The sequence below is a fragment of the Cyprinodon tularosa genome, unplaced genomic scaffold (genome assembly GCF_016077235.1).
Source record: "Cyprinodon tularosa strain WSP-4 unplaced genomic scaffold, ASM1607723v1 ctg124, whole genome shotgun sequence".
NCBI classification, from domain to species: Eukaryota; Metazoa; Chordata; class Actinopteri; order Cyprinodontiformes; family Cyprinodontidae; genus Cyprinodon; species Cyprinodon tularosa.
In genome coordinates this window covers 30,858-51,879 of record NW_024038048.1, presented here as the reverse complement: position 1 = coordinate 51,879, position 21,022 = coordinate 30,858, and the positions used below count along the sequence as shown (strand labels likewise).

Genomic DNA, 21,022 nt, shown 5'->3' with positions numbered 1-21,022 from the left:
TACATAAATGAAATAAGCACACATCAAAACAGTATTTATGTAGGCCCCTTAAGTATCAAGCAATGCCTGCATGCTGCATTGTTTTCTTTAGTCAAACTTATGCTGCCTGATAAATGAGTTGATGTTGATGAAATAATTTTGCATGCAAAGCTCTATAGTAAGAAAATGTGACAAGTGTGAAATAAAACACAGGATGAAAATAAATCCAAGATCAGATTTATGACGCACCAAGCCTGACTCACAAATGCAGCACAAATCTTTTTGAAGGGTTTTGCATTCTCAGAAACAGATGTAAAATGAATCAAAAGCAATTTGATCGTGTTCGGATAACAAGTCATCCTCTGCTTCCCTTTTAATGTTGTCTATAAGTGATATAAGACTGCAGATATACAAAGTAAATAGGACAGTTTTACTGTAACTGAAATAATTCCCATCAAAAATTCAAATAAAGCATAAAAAGATCACTGCTAACTGCTTTTTACATTTAGTATAAATGTTCATATGCAGTAAGCTTCTTGAGATACAGTAGAAAGCGTCTTGGAAACCTTTTGAAAGTTTGTCACTGTTTTGCTCGAATCCTATTAAAATAAAGCTCAAAAGCCTTTTAGCTGTTGTGATGTGAGTCAAATATTTGCTGTGTTCAGCTTTGAAAAAGCACAAAACGTGAGATGTGAGGAAGGTTTGGATCTGTGAGAAAACATTGCCAATCGTGCCTGGTAACATTTTCCCATTTTCTTCCAATGCAAATGTCAGACTGTCATTCCCCAAGTGAACCAGATGGATGAGCAGAATGTGTGACGCTGCCACCCACTCAAAGACACCAACACATTCCGGTTTTGGATGGTGACGTTTGGTAATGGAACCATTGCTCCATCAATTTGGTTCCTCTGTCTGTCCATCCGTCAGCCAGCCAGCCATCCAGGAAGAATGAATCATTTATAACCATTTCTTCTTTGGCTCCACAGACCGATGTGACAGCTGGCCCTTCTAATTCCTTAAATGTTTTTCATTTGCCCCTCTTGAAAAAAAAATTCAGACCAACAGCTACAGGGGAAAATCCTGACGGTATTCTCTCAATGCTAACAATGTTACAACCAAACAATATGGAGAACAAATCTTAGAAAACACAACAGTACTCTGTTTCAATGTGCCTCGGAATTGCCAGAACATCCCGTTGGTGTCCTTGCTTTCTGATCTGCGTAATGTTTACCAGTTTATTGCAGCATACATTAAGTGCACCAGTTAGAGCTCCCACATAATTTTAAAATTAAATTGTGTTTCCATTTTAATAAATATGGGCCAGGTTTTATCCAGTGCTTCAAGTCCCTAATGGAGGAAAGTGGATATTAGTTGTTGTGAAATGTGCTAGACTTCATTAATTCATTTACATATTAAGCAATATGTACATGACTCTAATGGCTGCTTTGGGAAAGAGTGAAACATCTTCTGGAAGAAGATATCAGTTCCAAACTTCTCCTTTATCCAAGCTTAGGACCAGTAAAATATACCACATACAAACATTCTGCTAGGGTTACATTGGTAATTTGCTTTTTAATTTATCTGCATAGATTTCCAGAGTGTGGTTTAGTTTTAACTAACATTTTGCTAAACAAGTTTACCTAAAATGAAACAACAAAAGGTAAAAGCAGCAGTAATGAGGCTTTTTAGTTCCACATCTGAAATGTTTACAAGAACTGCTGTATATTGATTCTGATGTCTGTAGGCATTTTGGAGGAAGGTAGGGCCCAGAATAGTAGTTTTTCTTTCATATTTTGGTGTCTATAAGCCACCAATAACATCTGTTTTAGCACTTATTTGAATTAAAAATATCTAAAAGGGATTTTTTTATTATTTAAATTACTGTCGAATACCCTGTTAGTTACTATTATTGTCTGTAGGAATTGTTGGAGGAAGGCAGGGCCCAGAATAGTAGTTCTTCTTTCGTATTTTGGTGTCTATAAGCCACCCATAACATCCGTTTTAGCATTTATTTGAATTAAAAATATCTAAAAGGGATTTTTTATTATTTAAATTATTGTCGAATACCCTGTTAGTTACTATTATAGATTACAGTAATTCACACAATGTGGCTGATATACAGTATATGGGGTAATTATCTATATATGATTAGCTACAAATGACTGCTAGATAGGTTCAGGTAAGTTGGAATTTGAAATGTCTAATTAATTTGGTCTTATTTCTTTTGTCACGTCCCTGATATTAATGATTGTTACATTGTTAGTTTATTGTCTATTTATATTTTACACTTGGTAAACTATACTGTATATTTTTCATTAATAAACAACAGCTGAACAAGATATAAACATTAGCCGTACCTATAAACGTTTGCTGAGGACAAACACTAGCAATCCCTATAAAAATAGACTTGTAGATGCAATAAGATTATGGCTGCCCACCGTGGATTAAAACTTTGATTTCAGAATTGGGGGGGACGCAAATATTTTTAATATAACTCTTATTTACAGGTTCAGCTTGATTTCTAGTAGATCTTCTCAGTTTTTTTCTCTGTTGCATCTCTGCTATCCCTCCCCTGACTAAATATATGGATGCATGACATGAACAATTGGAAATTGTGGGCTTTATTTAGATTAAAAACACATTGTGTTGCATTTATGATGAGCTTGGACATATAAAATCACATTCATAGATTGTATTTTTTTCCTTTTTGATGATAATATATAACAATAATACATATTATTTATCAACACTTTTAATAAAAAAAATACACTATTAGCTTTTAGGTTATTAAAAGCTTTATAACTCGGAGGAGGATCTTGAAGTGGATACGTTGCTTTTTGGAGCCAATTAAGGTGTTTTAGGAGGGGTGTGTTACACAGTTCTGTGAATGTAACTTACACTTCCACTTTTAAAGAGATCTCATGTGTCTCCCTTCCTTTTTTCACACCCTGGCTACAAGTCTAATAACCAAACACTTTAACACGGGCAGCATATGAGACCATTTCAAAGGTTCATGTAATTAATACACCTGATATTACAACCCTTCTAGGAAATGTGACCCAAGAGAAGAACCTTGCCATATTTACAGTAGCAGACTCCTTCAACAATTGTTGTCTTTTGCAGACCCATGTTTTCCTACAAGACCGTTACTTCTGGACCGTTTAAATTATGTCAAAATTCAAAATATACCAGAAGGCAGAGAAAGAGGCATCCTACAGTGCAGGAGATCAAAATGGACTTTTGAAAGTTGTTTTAAAAATAAAAACTGTGTGATGGTATTTAAAGAACCTCATCCTTACGCTGTTGAACTCTATAATTGCCACATTTGTTTAATAATCCACACAGCCTATTCAGGAATAAAGTGAATCATAAATAAAAAAACACATATCCAATATGAGACTAGCCTTCAAGTTCCACAAAATATGTCTAATTCAACAGATCTAACAGATTTTACAATACATTAGCTTATATGGAAACATAACAAAGACAGGTGTGACAACAGGTTCAAAATAAATGGTCCTTTGTTTCCTGCTAACAACGAAGCAGTCCTAATGATTTGAGATTTATTGAAGATGATTTGAAAAGAAATATTGTCAAGTCTGTTATTAACTGATGTTAAACACATTGGACCAAAGCTCTAATTTTTCTCTAACCACAGTGTAATTAGATAAGTAACATCAAAACCTGATTTAGCATGGATGACTGATGTGATTTACCATGTGTATCAAACCACAGAAAAACAGCCTCTAGATAAAAAAACATGCTTCCTTTTTATCGGCTTACATTATTAACCATTTTCTGAGCAATGTCTGAAGGATTTACATGGTCAAATGATGTTACGGCAAGGCAACTGTAATTCAGCCAGAAGGCCAGGTAGCTTATTTTCTAAGCATGTGAGTGTTTTCAGCAGTTCTGAGGAAATACACAGAAACCACAGGAGGCGGATTGAGTGCTTTGCCGTAGGGCACTTTCAGCTGGACAGTGTGGAGAGAGAAAAAAAAATAAAATAAGATAAGAAGTCTGCCTTCTGATGTCCATCATACTGAACTGTGAGATTATACCAGGTCAAGCCGAAGCTTTGCTCTTATGTGAAATTTTAGAATAATTCTTATGGAAATCTGTGCAGACAGGCATCTACCATAACTGGCTCTTAAGGCAGCAGTATTAAAGCATTACTAATACAACACAAAAACATGCAACAGGTTTTTTTTTTTTACTTAATAGTGCATATCCTACTGTATGTTGAAGCAACATAGAATAAAACCTTAAAGAAACAATGGTATGAAATGATGGATTTGAATTTGTTTAAAGTAATGCATTTGCTTTCTCTAGCTGAAAGTGTCAGAGTCTGGATATAGAAAAAAATAGATGAATTGTAAAAAATTTCGCCACAAATTATATTTTATTTCTTCCATTAGATAGAAAAATTGTTTAATGTTTCTAACAGTAATTTTAGACCATGTCAAATTCAAAAGATCACATATTTTGCTGCTACAAAGAACACAGAGTAAAGTAATCTCTGATCTTTAAGTAGTACATTAATAGTCAACATAAATCTCTAAAAACAGCCACTTGCCAAGTTCCTTTAAAGCCATCAGGACTGTTGGGCGAATGTGGCCCGTAAAATACACTGTTCTAGCCCATAAAAACAACAGTGCTGCATCATTAGGATTCAGGCAGTATGCCAAGAGCAAGAATTGAAAGGCAAAACTGTCACGTTAAGGTGAAATTACTGTATCTAACACATATTTAACAACCACTCTGAGAAAAATGGTTATAGCTACTGTCTAAAGTAGGAATTTTAAAGCTTTTACTATGCATAGCACACAGATTTACAAATGTAATATAGAGTATAATCATTTATACCCTTTAAACCATAACAAATTTTTTATTATACCCACAAAAGGATTTCAGTATGTTTAATCGCCCCTAAAGATCAACTAAGTAAGTAGATACTGCAATCCTACAAAGAGTTTTGATATTATTCAGAGAAGCAACCAGAGTTCTGGAAGATTCAGAATTAATAGAAATATGATTAGAGGGGTCATAGAATGATTACATAGGGTAACCTACAAAAAAAAACAAAAAAAAAAAAACAGCCAGATACCACTATATGAATTTAAAGCTCAATTTTTCGTCTATTTCAAAAAATTCTTTGAGATAGGGCCAAGGATGAGGGAGGTCTTGTTGGTCTCCGTCTCCCGATACGCTCTCACCTGTGTCCGACCTTTCAGACATTTCAGCATCTTTTTCTGAATCCGACATTGTAGCATGGCCTAGACAATTCACGTTTGCAGTTTGAAGAACACATTCTTGCTTCTGATGATATCCATTGACTAACCAATGAGTGTTTGCATTATATGACTCCTCCAATTACACTAGTTTTCACTAGATGTGGATGGCACCAATGATCTGCATTGGATGGCGCACATGATGTGAAATAAATATTTATAAACATAAAACCGAAGCCAAGAGTAACGAGTAACGTTTGTTTTAAAAATGTAAGAAATATAAAGTACAGATACTTGTGTGAAAATGTTATTAGTAGAAGTCAGAAGTAGGAAGAAAAATAAGAAATGGAGTAAAGTATAGATGCCTAAAAAGTGTACTTAAGTACAGTAACAAAGTACTTGTACTTCATTACTTGACACCTCTGGTGCTAATCATAAATCTTTTATAAAAATTGATGAACTGGCGCTTTCAGTTGCTTAGCTGTCTAATTATACAGTTGGACTTAAAAGACTTTGCTTGTTCCAATCAGGAACTACTTTAAAGTTCATTAGGACAGATTTTGTAAGTGTCTAATCTAATAAACGTGGTTGGAGAACTCTTCTTCTGAATAAGTTCTGAATTATTATGGTAAAAACTAAAAGCACTTTTTCTGAGCTCTATTTTATTTCTGCATCTCTGTAAGTGCTTTCATTTGCCAACTTCTTACCTGTTTCCTCAGGTTTTCTCCCATTCTTCTCTGCCAAAAAATGGCACCAGTAACATTTAATTTCTCACAGGCTGTTCCTGGTCATAAAAAATAACTTGGACCATAAGAGGTTTTTCATGTGGGTGAGTTGTCGTTTTCCACAACTCTTCCAAGCATTCGTGTCTCCAGACTTAGAGGATCTTGCTAAAACTTCAATCTGAGTGGTGGTGTTTTTTTTTTTTTTCAACAGTAATCCAGAGCTTTCTGCCAGCTTCAGTGCCAGCACTTGCACAGTGTTCACCTCAAAGATTTGTGGATTATCGAGGACAAGCCAGCAGCAGCAGCAGAGACTCCTGGGCATTCTCTGCAGACTGGGCATCATTAGAGAGGGACACGGGATTTTGGCAGGCCTCTCCACCGCCCCGGCTGGCTGCGATGCTGGCGCTGCTGGCATTGTTACATAGATTTAGGGGGCAGGATTTAGGGGTAGAGTAGAGAAAGCTGAGGGAGGTATATGACGAGTCAGTGGGGGATTATCTCACCGCAAAAGGCCCAGATGGACCACTGGGTGATGGTACTGCTACTTCATATTTGGTTTACTGTACTCATGTTACTAAATTATTATAATAATACTAAAAAATACATATATCTTATTACATAACACATGGCAGTAGGTTCTTTTTCATCTTATGCTCTACATGCAGGCATACAGTATATACATAGCTCCAACTGGGACTGCATATAACACTGACGCGTATCACAAATAGGTTCAATAACAGAACGGCAGACTGTAGGAGGTGATGGACATGGTGGGTGTCTCCATCTGTTAATCCCAGACACTAAAAGAATGTTGAAACTATAAATGTGCAGGAAGAATAACTGGAAGATGTGTCGCTGGCTTGCTTTCTGAAGAGACAAAACGAGCAACTCCCAAAAAAAAAAGAAAAACAGCTCCCGGTCTCAACAGCTGAGCGTAAATTTGTATGCGCCGCAGCCTCGGTTATAAGACGACTCTCTTTGTGTGACAGAGAGAAGGGATTATGTCCCGAGGCGACACATTGTTGTGTAACATTCAAGCAGTCGCAGGAAATGACACCTCCGCAGACATAGAGTCTTTCAGGAGGAATCGGCAGTGTTTTTTTTTTTTTTTTTTTTTTTTTTTTTTTATACAGACAAAAAAGTGAAATTGCAAACTAGCATGTGAAGTTACAGACACTGAGATCAATTGGAGAGTCAAATCTTTCATTCTGAATGTTTGTGAAGGAATGACAGCTGACACTTAACCCCTGTGGAAAAATGATGTAATCCACAATGAATGCATCTGCTCTGAGACCATATAATCTGTATATTTACTAAGAATATACTTTTTTTAAATCTGAAAATCCACCGATGAAGCAATAAGGGAGATTTGTCTAATGGACAAAATGACTCATTCTGTGGCAGTGCAGCAGATACAGCTCTTCTACACTTAAAGTTTTGACCTATTTGACAATTTCTCATGATTTGGCCTTAAAGTGGAACCGGGAACAAATTACTGTTTGGTCTTTTTGCTGAATTTAGTAAGTTTAGAGCCTTTAGCAAAGTTTTACATGCTGACCTTTGATTATAGTCCCCCATATGGATTAATTAGTTCTGCTTCCTTTTAAAGCATGTAACCCAACTGAAATAAACTATGTTTAAATCCTATTTTGTCTTCAATTCACACAAATGCTCCTGGTTTTACAAGCCGTGGGTTAAAAAAGTTTTTTGGAAATAAAACAAACAAAGAAAAGACTTTCAAGTAGGACCCTGGTGAATAAGAATGAAAACTGTTAAAAATATGTTGCATTTCTATTGGTAAACAAGCCATAGTTATTTTGTGTGATACTATTTATAGTAAATTAAGCAAAAAATAAAAATAAAAAACAGTGGAACAGTTTAAAATCACCTCATATTTCTTATTTCTTCCACATAGCTGGAATCTATTGTGATCTATTTAATTTGATTAATCAAGCCCTATCAGGCTCACAGAAATATAAAGTCTTCCTCTGTTATTTGGCTGCTCTATGGAAAAAACATTTCTTTGAACAAACTTATTACTTTACTTTAAAATAATATACTTTTTTTATTTCTTTAACTTCATGCATAAGTCAAAGTTTTGCTGAGACAAGCTCTAGGTTTTAAATTGTTCTTTTACAATTCTTTAAATACACTAATATTGAACAACTACTGTAGATGTGTAAAACAGGCTTACAACGCAATTAGAGCAATTAAATGCACCTCATAATTGTTGTAAGACATGTGACCATTCTCTTTGGCAATTAAGCCCTAGGGCTCCAAAAAGTGTTAATGGGCTCCTCTGAGGGAAATTAGCCACCCAAGTCGAGGGCCTACAAAACGTCTCCCTCGATATATGGAACATCTAGTCCTTATAAATAAGTCCTTACAGGTGCAACAGCTAAGGTTTTGATAAATACTGATGCATTTTAGACACATTAAAGGATAGTGAAATGGCCTTGTAATCCATTCTGGAACTTAAAATCAAATGTTAGCCTCATAATTTGAGGAATGACTAGTAAGATTTTGTACAATTTTGCACTTGAATATTCTTACTCATAAAACAAAAAAACAAAAAACAAAATAAACAATACTTGGAAATTACAATCTTAAAAGCTAAGCAGTTTTTAAAATAAAAATCTTCAAGAACTCTGTAAATTAAGAAATTAGTTTGTTCAAAGAAATTAATTTCTATTCAGAGGATTTAACCAGGTCAGAGCATGCTCATGGGCAAGATGTAAAAAGTACCTAAACACAACATCTGTCTTTAAACACTGTTGGTCTTATTAGATTAGCAAGTGGTGTTATTGAATTTGCTCTAAATGGTAAATGGCCGGTACTTATATAGCACTTTTTCAAGTCTGGAGACCTGACCAAAGCACTTTACAATACATTCAGTCATTCACCCATTCACACACACTCACACACTGATGGTGGCTACATTGTAGCCACAGCTGCCTTGGGGCTCTCTGACAGAAGTGGGGCTACTGCACACTGGCTCCAATGGGCCCTCTGACCGCTATCAGTAGACAAAGCCGGAGAAGTGTCTTGCCCAAGGACACAACGACACCAAAAGCCGGAACCGTGGCTTGAACCGACAACCCTCCGGTTGCAGAGCAAACTCCTGCATCCAACGCCTCTTTTGCCTCCGTAAATGTTTTGAACTCACCATTTTCTAGTACTGCTTTTACCAATGAGAATTCTACTACTTTTTTTTTTTTTTTATGTACAAGACACCTGATTTTTTTATGGACAAACAATTTACGATATGTGGAAATAGTCAGCTATGATGACTATTAAAATCAAAATGTGTAGAAACGCTTCCAATGGAAAATGATAAACTTTAAAATTCCTTTAATAAAACCTTTGCCTTGAGCAAGAAAACTTTAAAAGATGTGTAATACAGTAAGTCTGGTTGCATATATGTGAAAGAACTAGATAAAAATACACACTAAATGTTTTTGATGCAACACTTTTGAACAGTACTGTAATTGTATTACACAGGGTGAATTGGGAAAGAAAATTCAAATAAGACAAATAAATTTGTCTTAAAAGAAAAGCTTAAAAAAAGTATTCTTTTGAAAATATTATTGTAATTACCTTTTTCTTTGATTTCCTCCTGCAGATTATTAAATTTATCACAGCATGAAAGACATAATTTTCTTGATTTGTGCCTAGCACCTTCTTTCCTTTTATTTGGATGTGTAATTGTAACCATGGTGACCACTCACCATCACCTCTCCGGTATCTTGGTCTCTCCTTTCTGTCTCTGAAGATGTCTTTGTTGTTATTGTGGTATGATGAGTCCTCCTCGGTCAGCTCCTCACTGTTCTCCAGGTTTCCCTCTGATAATGGAGATGCTGCTGGTGAGATGCCAGCCAAACTGCCTCCAACACTAGAACCCAAGTGGTTTTCACTATTAATCTCGCTTTGATTTCTCACTCCCTCCGGTCGGGACGTTTTCATCTCCCCCTCTTTGTCCACGCTTTCAATTTTCGCTCCACAGTCTGCGTGATTTATAGGGCTTGAGGGGTTTGAGGGGCTGCAGCTACCCAGAGAGCCAAGGACAGAACTGGGGCTGGAGTGCAGAGACAGGGAAGGGGTTTCTGGTTCTCTGATCCGGGTGCATGGTGCTCCATATGGTTCCTGGACGAATCCTACAAATATCACCCCCTGGTCAGCAAAGTCCTGCATCTGCTGTGGAGAAAAAAGCAAAGTAATAATGTTAAAAGGGACCATAACCTACAAAGCTGAATTAACTGGTCTTAAATCAGAAACTACGTTGGAAAAAGAAATGCAACCATTTTTTGGCATTTACCTAATCATATTTAGTTACTTTAACACAATTGTTTTATGTTAGCAAATAAAACAATTCTGTCAAAGTTAGAAAATCATTTTTTTCAGTGTATTGATCACTACCTTAAAAAATATATTATACTGGATACCAAGCCGCCTTCTCGATTTATAGGTTTGAAAGATTAAAGGTTTCAAAAACGAAATAAAAATAAGCAATCCTGGAAAATCATTACGCATTAACATAATGTGAATATCATTCAGATAATCGACTGGCATTAAAGTAAACTGCAAATAGTACTATGGTAAAGTAAAAAAAAAAAAAAATTGATTATGTCATTCTTAGTTTGGTCACATCAGGCACAGAGCATGCCAAGTAGATATTTCACTGGACAGAGATTGACAGGCTTCAAAAAATGCAGCAGCAGGTAGATTTCTGAATGAAATTTAAAATGAGAAATCATATTTCTTAAGTTGTAGTTTCTCTTCATTGGCTAAAAATCTCAGTTTTTCTGTTTAACAGTTTCTTTCCTGGACAGAGCACACTAATAAACAAGTTTAGCATTACCTTTTCTAACTTAGAAAGTATTTACGGATCAGAACTTCTATGTTCCTTTTGTATGACTACTCAGAGCTGTCCTTGGCGTAGTTTTTCCTCTCTACCACTGCTGCATGCATGCTCAATGTGGGGGATTGCTGTAGAGCCAGTGACAAAAAAGGCAAAATATCTAATGTTGCCACATGCTAATTCACGAAGAGCGTGTCTTACAAGTCAATCACTCGATGCAATCTGCCGGTTTTCTTTAAATAGAAAACTTTTTAAGTTGTTTGATCTGATCGAATTGTCTCTAGATAGTCCTTTTAAATAACATGTAACAAATTTGCACTATACAAATAAACTGTATTGAATTAAATTATTTTCAGCAATCAATCTTGGTATTGCATCAGAATGGATGACATGACCAATCAATTGTGCATACGCCTATGGGATGTAAACAGTCCTGTCAATTCAGCTAAACCTAGTACACTTATAATGCAGGAATTAATAGCAAATACCATCTAAAGGCACTTAACAAAATTAAAACCATTAATTTAATCCAAACATAAAGATAGATCTAAAGTAATTTCCAAGCTTTCCAATTTAATCATAGTTAAAATTAAATCCAGAAGTTCAATCCAGATGATTTTTTACATTGATAAAATATTTTCTATCTTATTGTATTGAGTCATTGACTGGCGACAATCATTCCTTATAAAAAAGGATACTGTGTCAGTTTGCTTTGATTCCATGGAGTCTTTAATGTTGCAGCAGCCCCTAATAATAAAATTCAAACTCGCTGAAATGTTTTCATTGCTGTTACAATTTGAATGAATGTGTGGGGACCTAAAAGGAGGTTGGATTAAAGTTAACCCTCATTTGGGTTTATTAACATTCTGTGAACATGCTTTCCATAGGGTTGAACCAATATAACATCAAAGTATGTCTGGGGCTCCTAAATGATCAGCAGTACTGCTTTTAAACTGAACTTTTGAAACTTAAATCTCGATTGCAACGTAAATTGTTGTCGACAATAAAGTTGATTTGTTGGTCGATTGATTTTAATACCATATTTAAAATCTGTAGCAGATATACTGATTTTCCAAAACAAACTTATTTGTCAGTTGTTGTTTTTTTTCTTTTTTTTAAGTGCATGAAAAATTTGCTTCTTTGAAATTGTTCCTCTATTACTATTCCTCCTCCTGGTATAATTTTCCCTACAGCAGCACTTTAAGTTTAGTAGTTTTGTTGAGTTTCTGCAATAATCTGACTCAAAGGTGCAATCAGTACACCATAATGATTATACAGCTTGTTCCTAACTATTTATTGTTCATTTTATTGGTTAAATAAAGACCTAAATTATCTTTATTGTTGAAACAATTCTATGAATTCCGTTGTCTCATTGTCTTTTGAGAGGCTTTTCTCATTTCCTCTCAAAAAACATCTTAGTTGAATTACTAAATCTAAAACTGCAAAATGGTGGAAATGATTTTGGGCTGAATTGGGCTTTAATTATACCTTTCTTCTCTATTCTTTCCAAGCTTCTCTTAAAATCAGTCACAGAGCTGTTGATTTGATCACAGAAGCCTAGTACTATACTGTACCTGTGTTTAAACCCAAACCCGGGCCCCTCTTTTACCTGTTTGTCATGTTGAATTTTATGTCCACATAGCAATGCTACTGCAGCTTGAAACGTTAACTGTCAGGGAATGTTAATGATGCCATTTTATATTCGTGCCCCCTATCTCTTTGCTGAGGTGGCCCTTGTTTCTATCAGGAGCCTCATTGGGTGAAGACAATAAAAATCAAATCAAACTGCAGGTTATTCAGTATGAAACTGAATTGGAAAACAGTCACAGTGTCTCCAGCCATATTGTTTAACATAATTTAAATGTCATCTGGCTGCTTCCACATAATATTCTCTATACCAATATGTTCAAATGGAACTGTTCACATAAAAGAGAGCAACTGTTGTATCTCATTTTATGGTAATGTGGGCAGTCAGAGGTAGAAATGAATGGCTCTGACTGACTAATGTCAGTGCAGTTGATAGAACAATAGATCCAAGATGATAGGTTGTGATGATTGAATTTATTTTTGGTTCCATTTTGTTTTTTTTTTTCATCATCATTTCATTAAGTCCCGGCACTTGACAATTCAGAACAATTCAGAAAAGATTTATTTTTCATCGCAGCAACACAAGCCAGCAGACAGGACGAGTGTCAAGATGTCAGACCAACACAAATAAAAGTGAATGAGAAATGAAATGAGAAAAAAGTGGAAAAAATGTCCTCAATGAAACAGCAAACAGTTTGATATAAGGAATGGGATTTAATAAAACAGATAAAATGCTTTTGGGCAACAGGAGCAGCAATGTTTAGCCAAATAGAATGACAATGTGAGACAAAACAAATGTTTAGGAATCTAGATTAGAAAATAATAATAGTGTGGCAAAAAAAAGAATAACAAAATAAAAATGGTATTATTTTTACCCTTTAATATCCATATGATTCATTTTGTCATACAGGTATGTGTTAGATTTTGTTGAATACCCTGGAGATTTGTGTATACACACAAGAAAAGTCCTTATTTGGTTATGACCGAAAACAATCTTAATTTTTTTTGGTTAGGTTTGGTTTGTATTTGAATTGTACATTTTAAAGTGGTCTATAACTAACAAAAAACTGCCCGTGTGTGAAGATCATTGCTGTAATTGGTCAGAAGTGACCTTGCTATAGTAGGACTGAAATGTGGGGAGAGTAAAATGGGACTACTGCAAACTAACCCTGCGTTACATGTTTATGCAGTTATTACAGTAAAAAAAAGTATCCTGAGCAGCTCAGTCAATTTATTATAAAATTTAGGATGGTGTCTGAGAATACATCTTATTGGCTGATAGTCATAAATAAGCCACCACTTACTGGCAGCAATGTTGCTAAGCAACAAACAGCATATTAGGTATGATTTTGATACTACATGCCAAGTTAAGAAAATATATATATTACTTCTGCAATCTTTATGGGGCCTCTGTCATACTAATTAAGAATTAAGCAATTTTAAGCATTTGTAGAGGAAATGCTTAAAACTGCTTAACTTTCTAGAGGAACTTGTAATCCCTTTTACTGGAGTATTTATAATACTATATATTAACAACTCATTTAAATCTAAATAGGTGGTCCTCTTAATTGTCAAGCATTCTGGTGATATGTTTATGTAAGGCCGTCAGAAAATGTTCTGAAAGATAGGGAACTACCATCGGCTCTGCATAAGATTTAGCAGCTGTGATTAAACCAGCAAGCATTAATAAAACGACTAAAACTTTGATTGCTTCATATCCATCCTCTTTGAGATGAAAACTCAATCACAAAGCTGAAAAATTACATATCTATATTATAGACTCGCTATGTAAAATGACTACTTCCTGACAAAGCTGACGTCACAGCATCCTGGTGGGTCATGTGACCAAATGAGGAATTTGGGGTCGTCTGCTATCTTATTGAATTATTTCATGCTTTAAATGACAAAATGCTGAAATTTGTTTCACTTGTGATGTATTTAATTGTGTACATACTATCAAATAAGAAACTATGAGTATGTGTTTTCTTTTTGAACTTTAAGCGCTATAGTTGTCCTATTGTTTATATGGTTTTAAGCTAAAATTTATTTGGTTGGAGCGTAATAAAAGGGTTTGACTGAAAGTATCCTGTTTGTTTCTGTCCATTCGACTGCTTTCATTTCTGGGAGTTTTCACAGCAAATCATTAACACTTAATCAAAGACTTTACCAGATTACAACACCACACTGCTTTTTTCATGATGGAACTGCTGAAATACTCACACCTTTTAACCAAGGGAACTAGAACTGAGAGAACCTTATATCAGCCTCATAGCTCAAAATTAAGCTTTATGTTGATTCTGTATGGTTCCTACTCAGATTTACATCTTTTGAGTTATTGTTGTATTTTGTGACGAAAAATACATTTCTGTTATCTGGACCACATATGTTGCATATTGTATTTATTGGCAACATCACTATAAAGTAGTTGCAATAACATGTTTAAAGAAATGTATTAAACTTTGTTTGATTTTGACCAACATCTGTGGATGGGAAGTTCCTATGGCCCTTCGTAAATGGCTTCCCTCATGTTGGGCTAAGCTCCTACAGAGACAGAAACCATAATAGATAGGTTTTATGGATGACGGTTAATAAAAGTTATGATTAGGAATGAGTCCGGTGGACAAAAACTGCAAAGGTGTTATGTTTGAAATAAGTGTGAAAAAAAGCTTAACAAAAACTAAAGGGATCAAATTCGGTGGTAATAATGATTTGGTTGAAATAGAGTCCCGTGGGTAGGAAAACAAATGAAGGGTAAAATGATTAATTTGCATTTTTCTGAGCCTCTTATTCTAAATGAACAGAGAGGTTTCACTGGCTCAAAGGCCCATCTTTAGGTCACAAAAATGAGGTTTTGAGGTTGAAACTGCATCATTTCTCTTCATTAACCAGAATGATGCAGGGCATAAATTTGATGAAAAATATTCTGGGAGTAGCTTACCGTGGACTGCCACTGGAATATCAACAACCTGTGGTGAAAAAACCCATTTCAATTTTGACTTGAGACCACATTTCCTATTTCCCCCGTAAGTTATTAAAGCGGCACCAGGAGGAGGTGTCTGAAGGTCAGGATGAAAACCCCAGAGAGAGACAGAGAAGGCAGAGATGACAGAAAAAGAAGCCGAAATGATAATAGCAGAGACTATGACAGTAAAAGGATGAAGAAAAGAAAATGAGAGAAAGAATGAATATATGTTGGTAAGAAAGAAAAATAAAGAATTCAGGAGAGGGAGCAAATAGGAAAACGCTCTTTGTTCCTCAATCCTCAGCCACTCATCCATGTCCACTTCCTCTTTAATAGATTTCTAGAAAGGCTTCCTGTTCCTCCTGCAGCTCAGAAGATTAAAATGATAACAAACAGTAATGAGGTCCTACAGGACTGTGGTTGCATGACTAATCGAAGGGCAAAATGTATGTAAAGGTTCAGGAGAGAAACGTTTATCTACATCCTGGTCTGTAAAATATAGATATCGGGCAGGAGGACTTAACCATAAGGATATAACAAAGCAAAAGTGAAAGGAACATAGGAAATATCTTCTTTATATCATCCAAATTAATTTTCAAACTAGCTTTTTGCAGCAGTGTGATCACTGATAAAACAGCTGCTAAACAGCCATTTCATTATTAAATCGCAGAAAGGAGATTAAGAATCTGTGTCTTACTTTTATCTTATCTAGAGTAAAAAACAAATGCTTTTCATCCATTTTATTCACAATATGTTCAGATACATAATGATAGTGTGTCTTTAAGACTTTACTGCGTTTAAGAGCCTTGATGACACAATTGCTTCACACACAACAAAGGCTGTTTTAAGTGCATTACTTTATTCTGTTTAACATATCTCTCATGTCGATTCCGGCCAGACTTAGGAAAAGCCATTTCAGACATTTACATATGCATCACCTGTATGGAAAGTTTTTTTTCCATATTTTTTCCATACCATATATATAGCAGATGGTGTTGTAGAAAAGCTGGCGGATCCTAAATCAAACCTGTTTATTCTTCTTTACTCTCTTTTACTACGTTAGGATCACACAGTACACCTTACCTCCACTGTCGCTACAAGCATGCTTAGTGTGAGGTATTGCCTTTGAGTCAATAAGTCGATGCAATCAACTGGTTTTCCTAAGAAAACTTTGAATCAGTTTGACTGTATGATCTGGTGAATTGTAAAGTGCCTTATTTAGACAAGTGTTGTGAATTGGCGCTAAATAAATAGACAGAATTGAACTGAATTTAATTGTTCTGCCATCACCTCTGAACAATGTACAGAAAATGCCACTTTTTTTTATTATATTTGTGTTGTCAATAATTGGCTCTATCACCACATGCTTGAAAAATACCTACAGTAAATCACAAGGTTTTCAAGAGTCTAATAACAAGTTTTAATTTCCTGCAAAAGCAAGTAATGACACATTCCATCACTATTTTTCCCTGCAGCTGGTACCATGTGCAGACAAGGACAGTCTTTTTTTCTTGAAGACTTCTAAGATATAGTTGTGTTGTTGCTTTCAGTTTGGCACCTCATCTTTTTGCACTCAACAATGTTTACAACAGTTTAAAAAATTCTGTCCTGATCAGCTAAAATTACAACAATGTGAGGGACAAAAAACGGCCACACTTCCATACACTACAGAGGTAAATTTCCTTGAAGCTATTGTCACGGGTTAAGGTTCTGGCCTGTTGAACTTTGCCATATGACCCCATCCCCACCCCCACCACAACAAACACATCTATCAGTTTACAGCAAGGAACAGTGCTGTAATTGCACTTGCATAACATTTGGCAAATTCATCAGTTTTGGAATTCTGACATTCAAACAGAAATTCTCACTTAACCTTGACTGAATAAGACACAAACCAAAAATCCAAAAATGTTGAAATCTTAGCAATGTTTCTTGTAAAGTAATAGAATAACTGTGTTAAAAAGCAATGTTAAGAGCATAACATTGAAGGTTAGGTCATGAAAGAGCTTCCCTTTAACTAAACTATGTTAGTTCGTAGAAGTTCCAAACAAATTTAAAGACTGTGAGAAATATGCAAGGGACCAATCTGCATATGGTGTTTCACCAGTGCATAGTTTGAATTATGTCCTTAGGTACAGGGGACATAACAGGGGCCATGACCAGTTGTTTTGGGGCACTGGCCCCCGTTGGCCCCTGTTTAGAACCACTCATGGTTACAGAAGATATATACCCAATACTCTCTGTACTACCTTTCAGCACAGCTTTGATGGCCAACACCAAATTTGCAATATATTAGACTAAAAGATAACATGAGTTAGCAGATTTTCGGGCTTGTTCACTAAACAATAGAATTAAAAAATAATATCATATCAGATCTGATCAGATAAGATTGTATTATCTCTCACATTTAAATTCTCTTACTTGATTATAATTTAGGTTATTTTTTTTCTGATCTTAAAGAAAATTTTTAACACTATTTATGGTTTAGTTTTTAATAAAAAAAAACTCATGCTACAATCATTGAGAAATAAAAAATACAAGGGAAATGTTATTGTTAATAATTTAAATTTTTATCATGATTAGCATAATTTAATAGCTTTTTATATGGTGATGTTAAGGGGTTATGGATAATTAAAACAATCCATGCATGGTTACTTTTTTTTATTTTTTTATTTTGTATTTTCTCATTGTTGTGAAGCTTCTTTTACTTTAAGGTTAAGAATATGTTTTTTTTTTGTTTTTGTTTTTTATCAAAATGACACATTCTAACATTGGTGGAATGTGTTCAAATCACAGCAGAAATAATAAGGAAAGTGTCATGTCATCTGACTTGCACTCAGCAAAGTTCAAAGCTTTGTACAATCTATTAACTAAAAGGAAAATACATTTCTGCTAATTGTGCTTAAATATGTTGTCTGTTTTTTGTTTTTTTTTCTCATTAGATTTTTTTGTTTCTAAATACTCCAGACAATTCTTCTACTGCTTGTAATCATGCATATACAGATGAGAATTACATCCTAACCTGATGGATTCACAGCTAAACTAATGCAAACGAACGCTGGCATAATGAAAACAGTTATTTACCTGTTATTTTTTTGGCTGATGGGTGTTTGCATTTTGCCAGATTGGCAACAAAATCAAAGCCTTTAGAATTTCCCTTGTACTTATTACTGACATCTCCTGAAGCACCCACATGTTTCAACCTCCTCCATGTTTTGTTGTAGTTAAAGTGGCAATTACATAAAATAATCATTATATTGTCACTCTTTTAAGATAATGCTGGTACTTTACTGGCAGCTTAACCCCAAGTGTTCAGAGGCATCTCATCTCCATGGATTTCAGCGAACTATATAGACTCCCTAAAAGACTTTCCACATACACCATGGAAGCAAATATAAACATTTATTATTTAAACAGCGCATTTATATTAAGTACCCAGATGTTGATAAGATCCAAAGTGGTTCCTATATTCAAAGAAAACAGAACTAAGAGGTTAATGTATTTTGTCATTTAGATTTTTTATAAAAGATGGAATGATTTTTAAAAGAAATGAGGAAGGTGCAGAGGCCTGAAAAGCCAATAGATCTGTGAGTATTTAGAGCAAGCTAAATGTAATTTAGATGGGGGTTTTTTCCCTCTCAAGCGCAATAAACTATAATGTGTTAAAGGTTAATAATGTATCTCTTGAGAAAATAAATGCCTTAAAATCCTTTTTTTTAAAACACTAGTCTGTGCCCGATGTATGCTGGAAATGTGATCCTACGCTTCTTCCGAGAGCCAACTGTTTTGGCTTTGGATTTAAACTCTTAGGTTTATTCTTTATACATCATGTGCATTGTTACTTTGTTAGTCAGATTAGACAGAGCAGAAGGCCTTCCTTCACAGTGTGGATGTCACGGTGTGTACGGAGGTCATCTAATCTAGACAGCCTTTGTGTCTTTAAGAGTACACAGGATATGGGCACATCTTGGAGCCGGTCTGATAGGAGAGCTATTGTATCTGTAACCCTGAAGCATAGAAGCAAGCTGCATGAAGTTCAAGACATGGATGGCGTGTCAGTTTCTGATACGGCCAGCTCAACATCAACATGATGCAATACATAGACCCATGAGCTATAAGAAGCAGGTGATGACGTTGTTCGGGGCTCAAACTTTGCCAAACGCTCGCGGACGTGATTTTTGAGCCCACAGCTGTGCAAGCTCTAAGCATTTTTTCTCTGTCCTGTAACGACCTGATCTGGAATAAACCCTGTCATTTTTTACTCCTGTTTTTATAGTCCTTTTTATATGGTTTTGCCCAGTTTGAGTTAAGAGTAGTAAATAACTTGCTCCCAGGAAAAGAACCGGTGAGGAGGCCCCCCGGCGCTACAGCCTTTTCTTCCAAGGGGACAAATCGTCCTCATTTTAACAAAAAATAAACCTATTCTTTTTGAGTTAAATGTTTTCGTGCGTAACCTAAAGAAAGAAACAACCAAAATGCAGATAAACATGGTTTCATCATATTCTGCCGGGCTGCTCTGAGCATGTCCGATGATGATGTAAGACAAGCAGTTTGATTGAGAAAATGTAAAAAGCATCAAAATTGTATCAGAAAAGAAAACATTTTTAAAGATGTGTATTAGCATTCATTAGTGAGTTAAGGATAGAAATAAGTAATTTTAGTACCATGATCATGCTTCCGGGACTGATTGGGTTGTGACAGAAGGGGCGAGAACAACATCCGGGACTTTGTCCGTCCTGGAACTCTGAACTAATTTTACTAGATCCAGATTCAAACTCCAACAGCTAGATACACTTAGTAATCCAAAGGTTGCAGAACCAAACTCTGTGGAGTTGCCCACCATTTCAAAATGTCACTGGTTGATGTGCAACCAGTGTCCACTGTTATATAAGGCAAATCCGACACTTTATTTTCAGTGCATTTTACTTTATCACAGATAACATAATGTGTGGACTTTGTGTTGGATACCTTAGATTTTCCTTGAGAAAAAACACTACTGCTAATTTTTCTTGCTCCTTATTGATTTTCAATAAGCCCCCACCAACACAGTGGCACATTCTGGTAGAATTTTTGAGTTTATGGCATCTTATTCACCCGAGTAAACAGTTTTTTTTTTTTTTTTTACACTCCCCTGTTTACGAGATAAGCCTTTATACCCCTACCTCCGCCACCACCACTATCTCCATTATCCGTTTTTCCCTACTTTCCACTCTCTAGCTGAATACAATCTAACACAACCTTCAGCTAGGCATTTGTAAAGCGGCCCTACCTTCTTGACGTAGCCCTGGATGAGCTCAGGGGTGGGCACCTGCACAGCAGACAGGCACTCTTCCAGCAGTAGCTTGTTTGGTGGGCCGACTGGTTGGCTCCTTTCCACCCTGCAGACACCACATTTGGGAGGGGTGGAGAAATCAAAATGAGTTTCAGCCTCTCAATCATCCAGGCTACAATAAAGTCTAAAGCAAAAGGGTGAGAGGAAATACACATTTCCAAATGCTAGAATTTTTAAATTGCAGTCATAATACTGCTAAAAACAGGCATCACACACACACACAAAAAAACGCCCTGTATCTACAAATTACGTAGCATCAAGATGCTTTGTTAATGTTATTGCTGCCCTGTGGGAGGTGAGAGGGAAAATACAAGTGAAACAAAGATCCACATGGATGAAAGAAAACAC

The 21,022-nt window shown here is 35.6% G+C and overlaps 1 protein-coding gene across 1 annotated transcript in view; it reads right to left on the bottom strand.

The window, feature by feature from the left end:
* LOC119777512 (raftlin) overlaps positions 1–21,022 on the bottom strand; it is a gene marked incomplete at its 5' end in the record, with an annotated part of 100,269 nt that overhangs the window by 63,827 nt on the left and 15,420 nt on the right. Inside the window, 2 exons of the mRNA XM_038276417.1 lie at positions 9,664–10,129; positions 20,612–20,720. Coding sequence (XP_038132345.1) covers positions 9,664–10,129; positions 20,612–20,720 — 575 coding nt within the window. The remainder of the gene's footprint in view (positions 1–9,663; positions 10,130–20,611; positions 20,721–21,022) is intronic.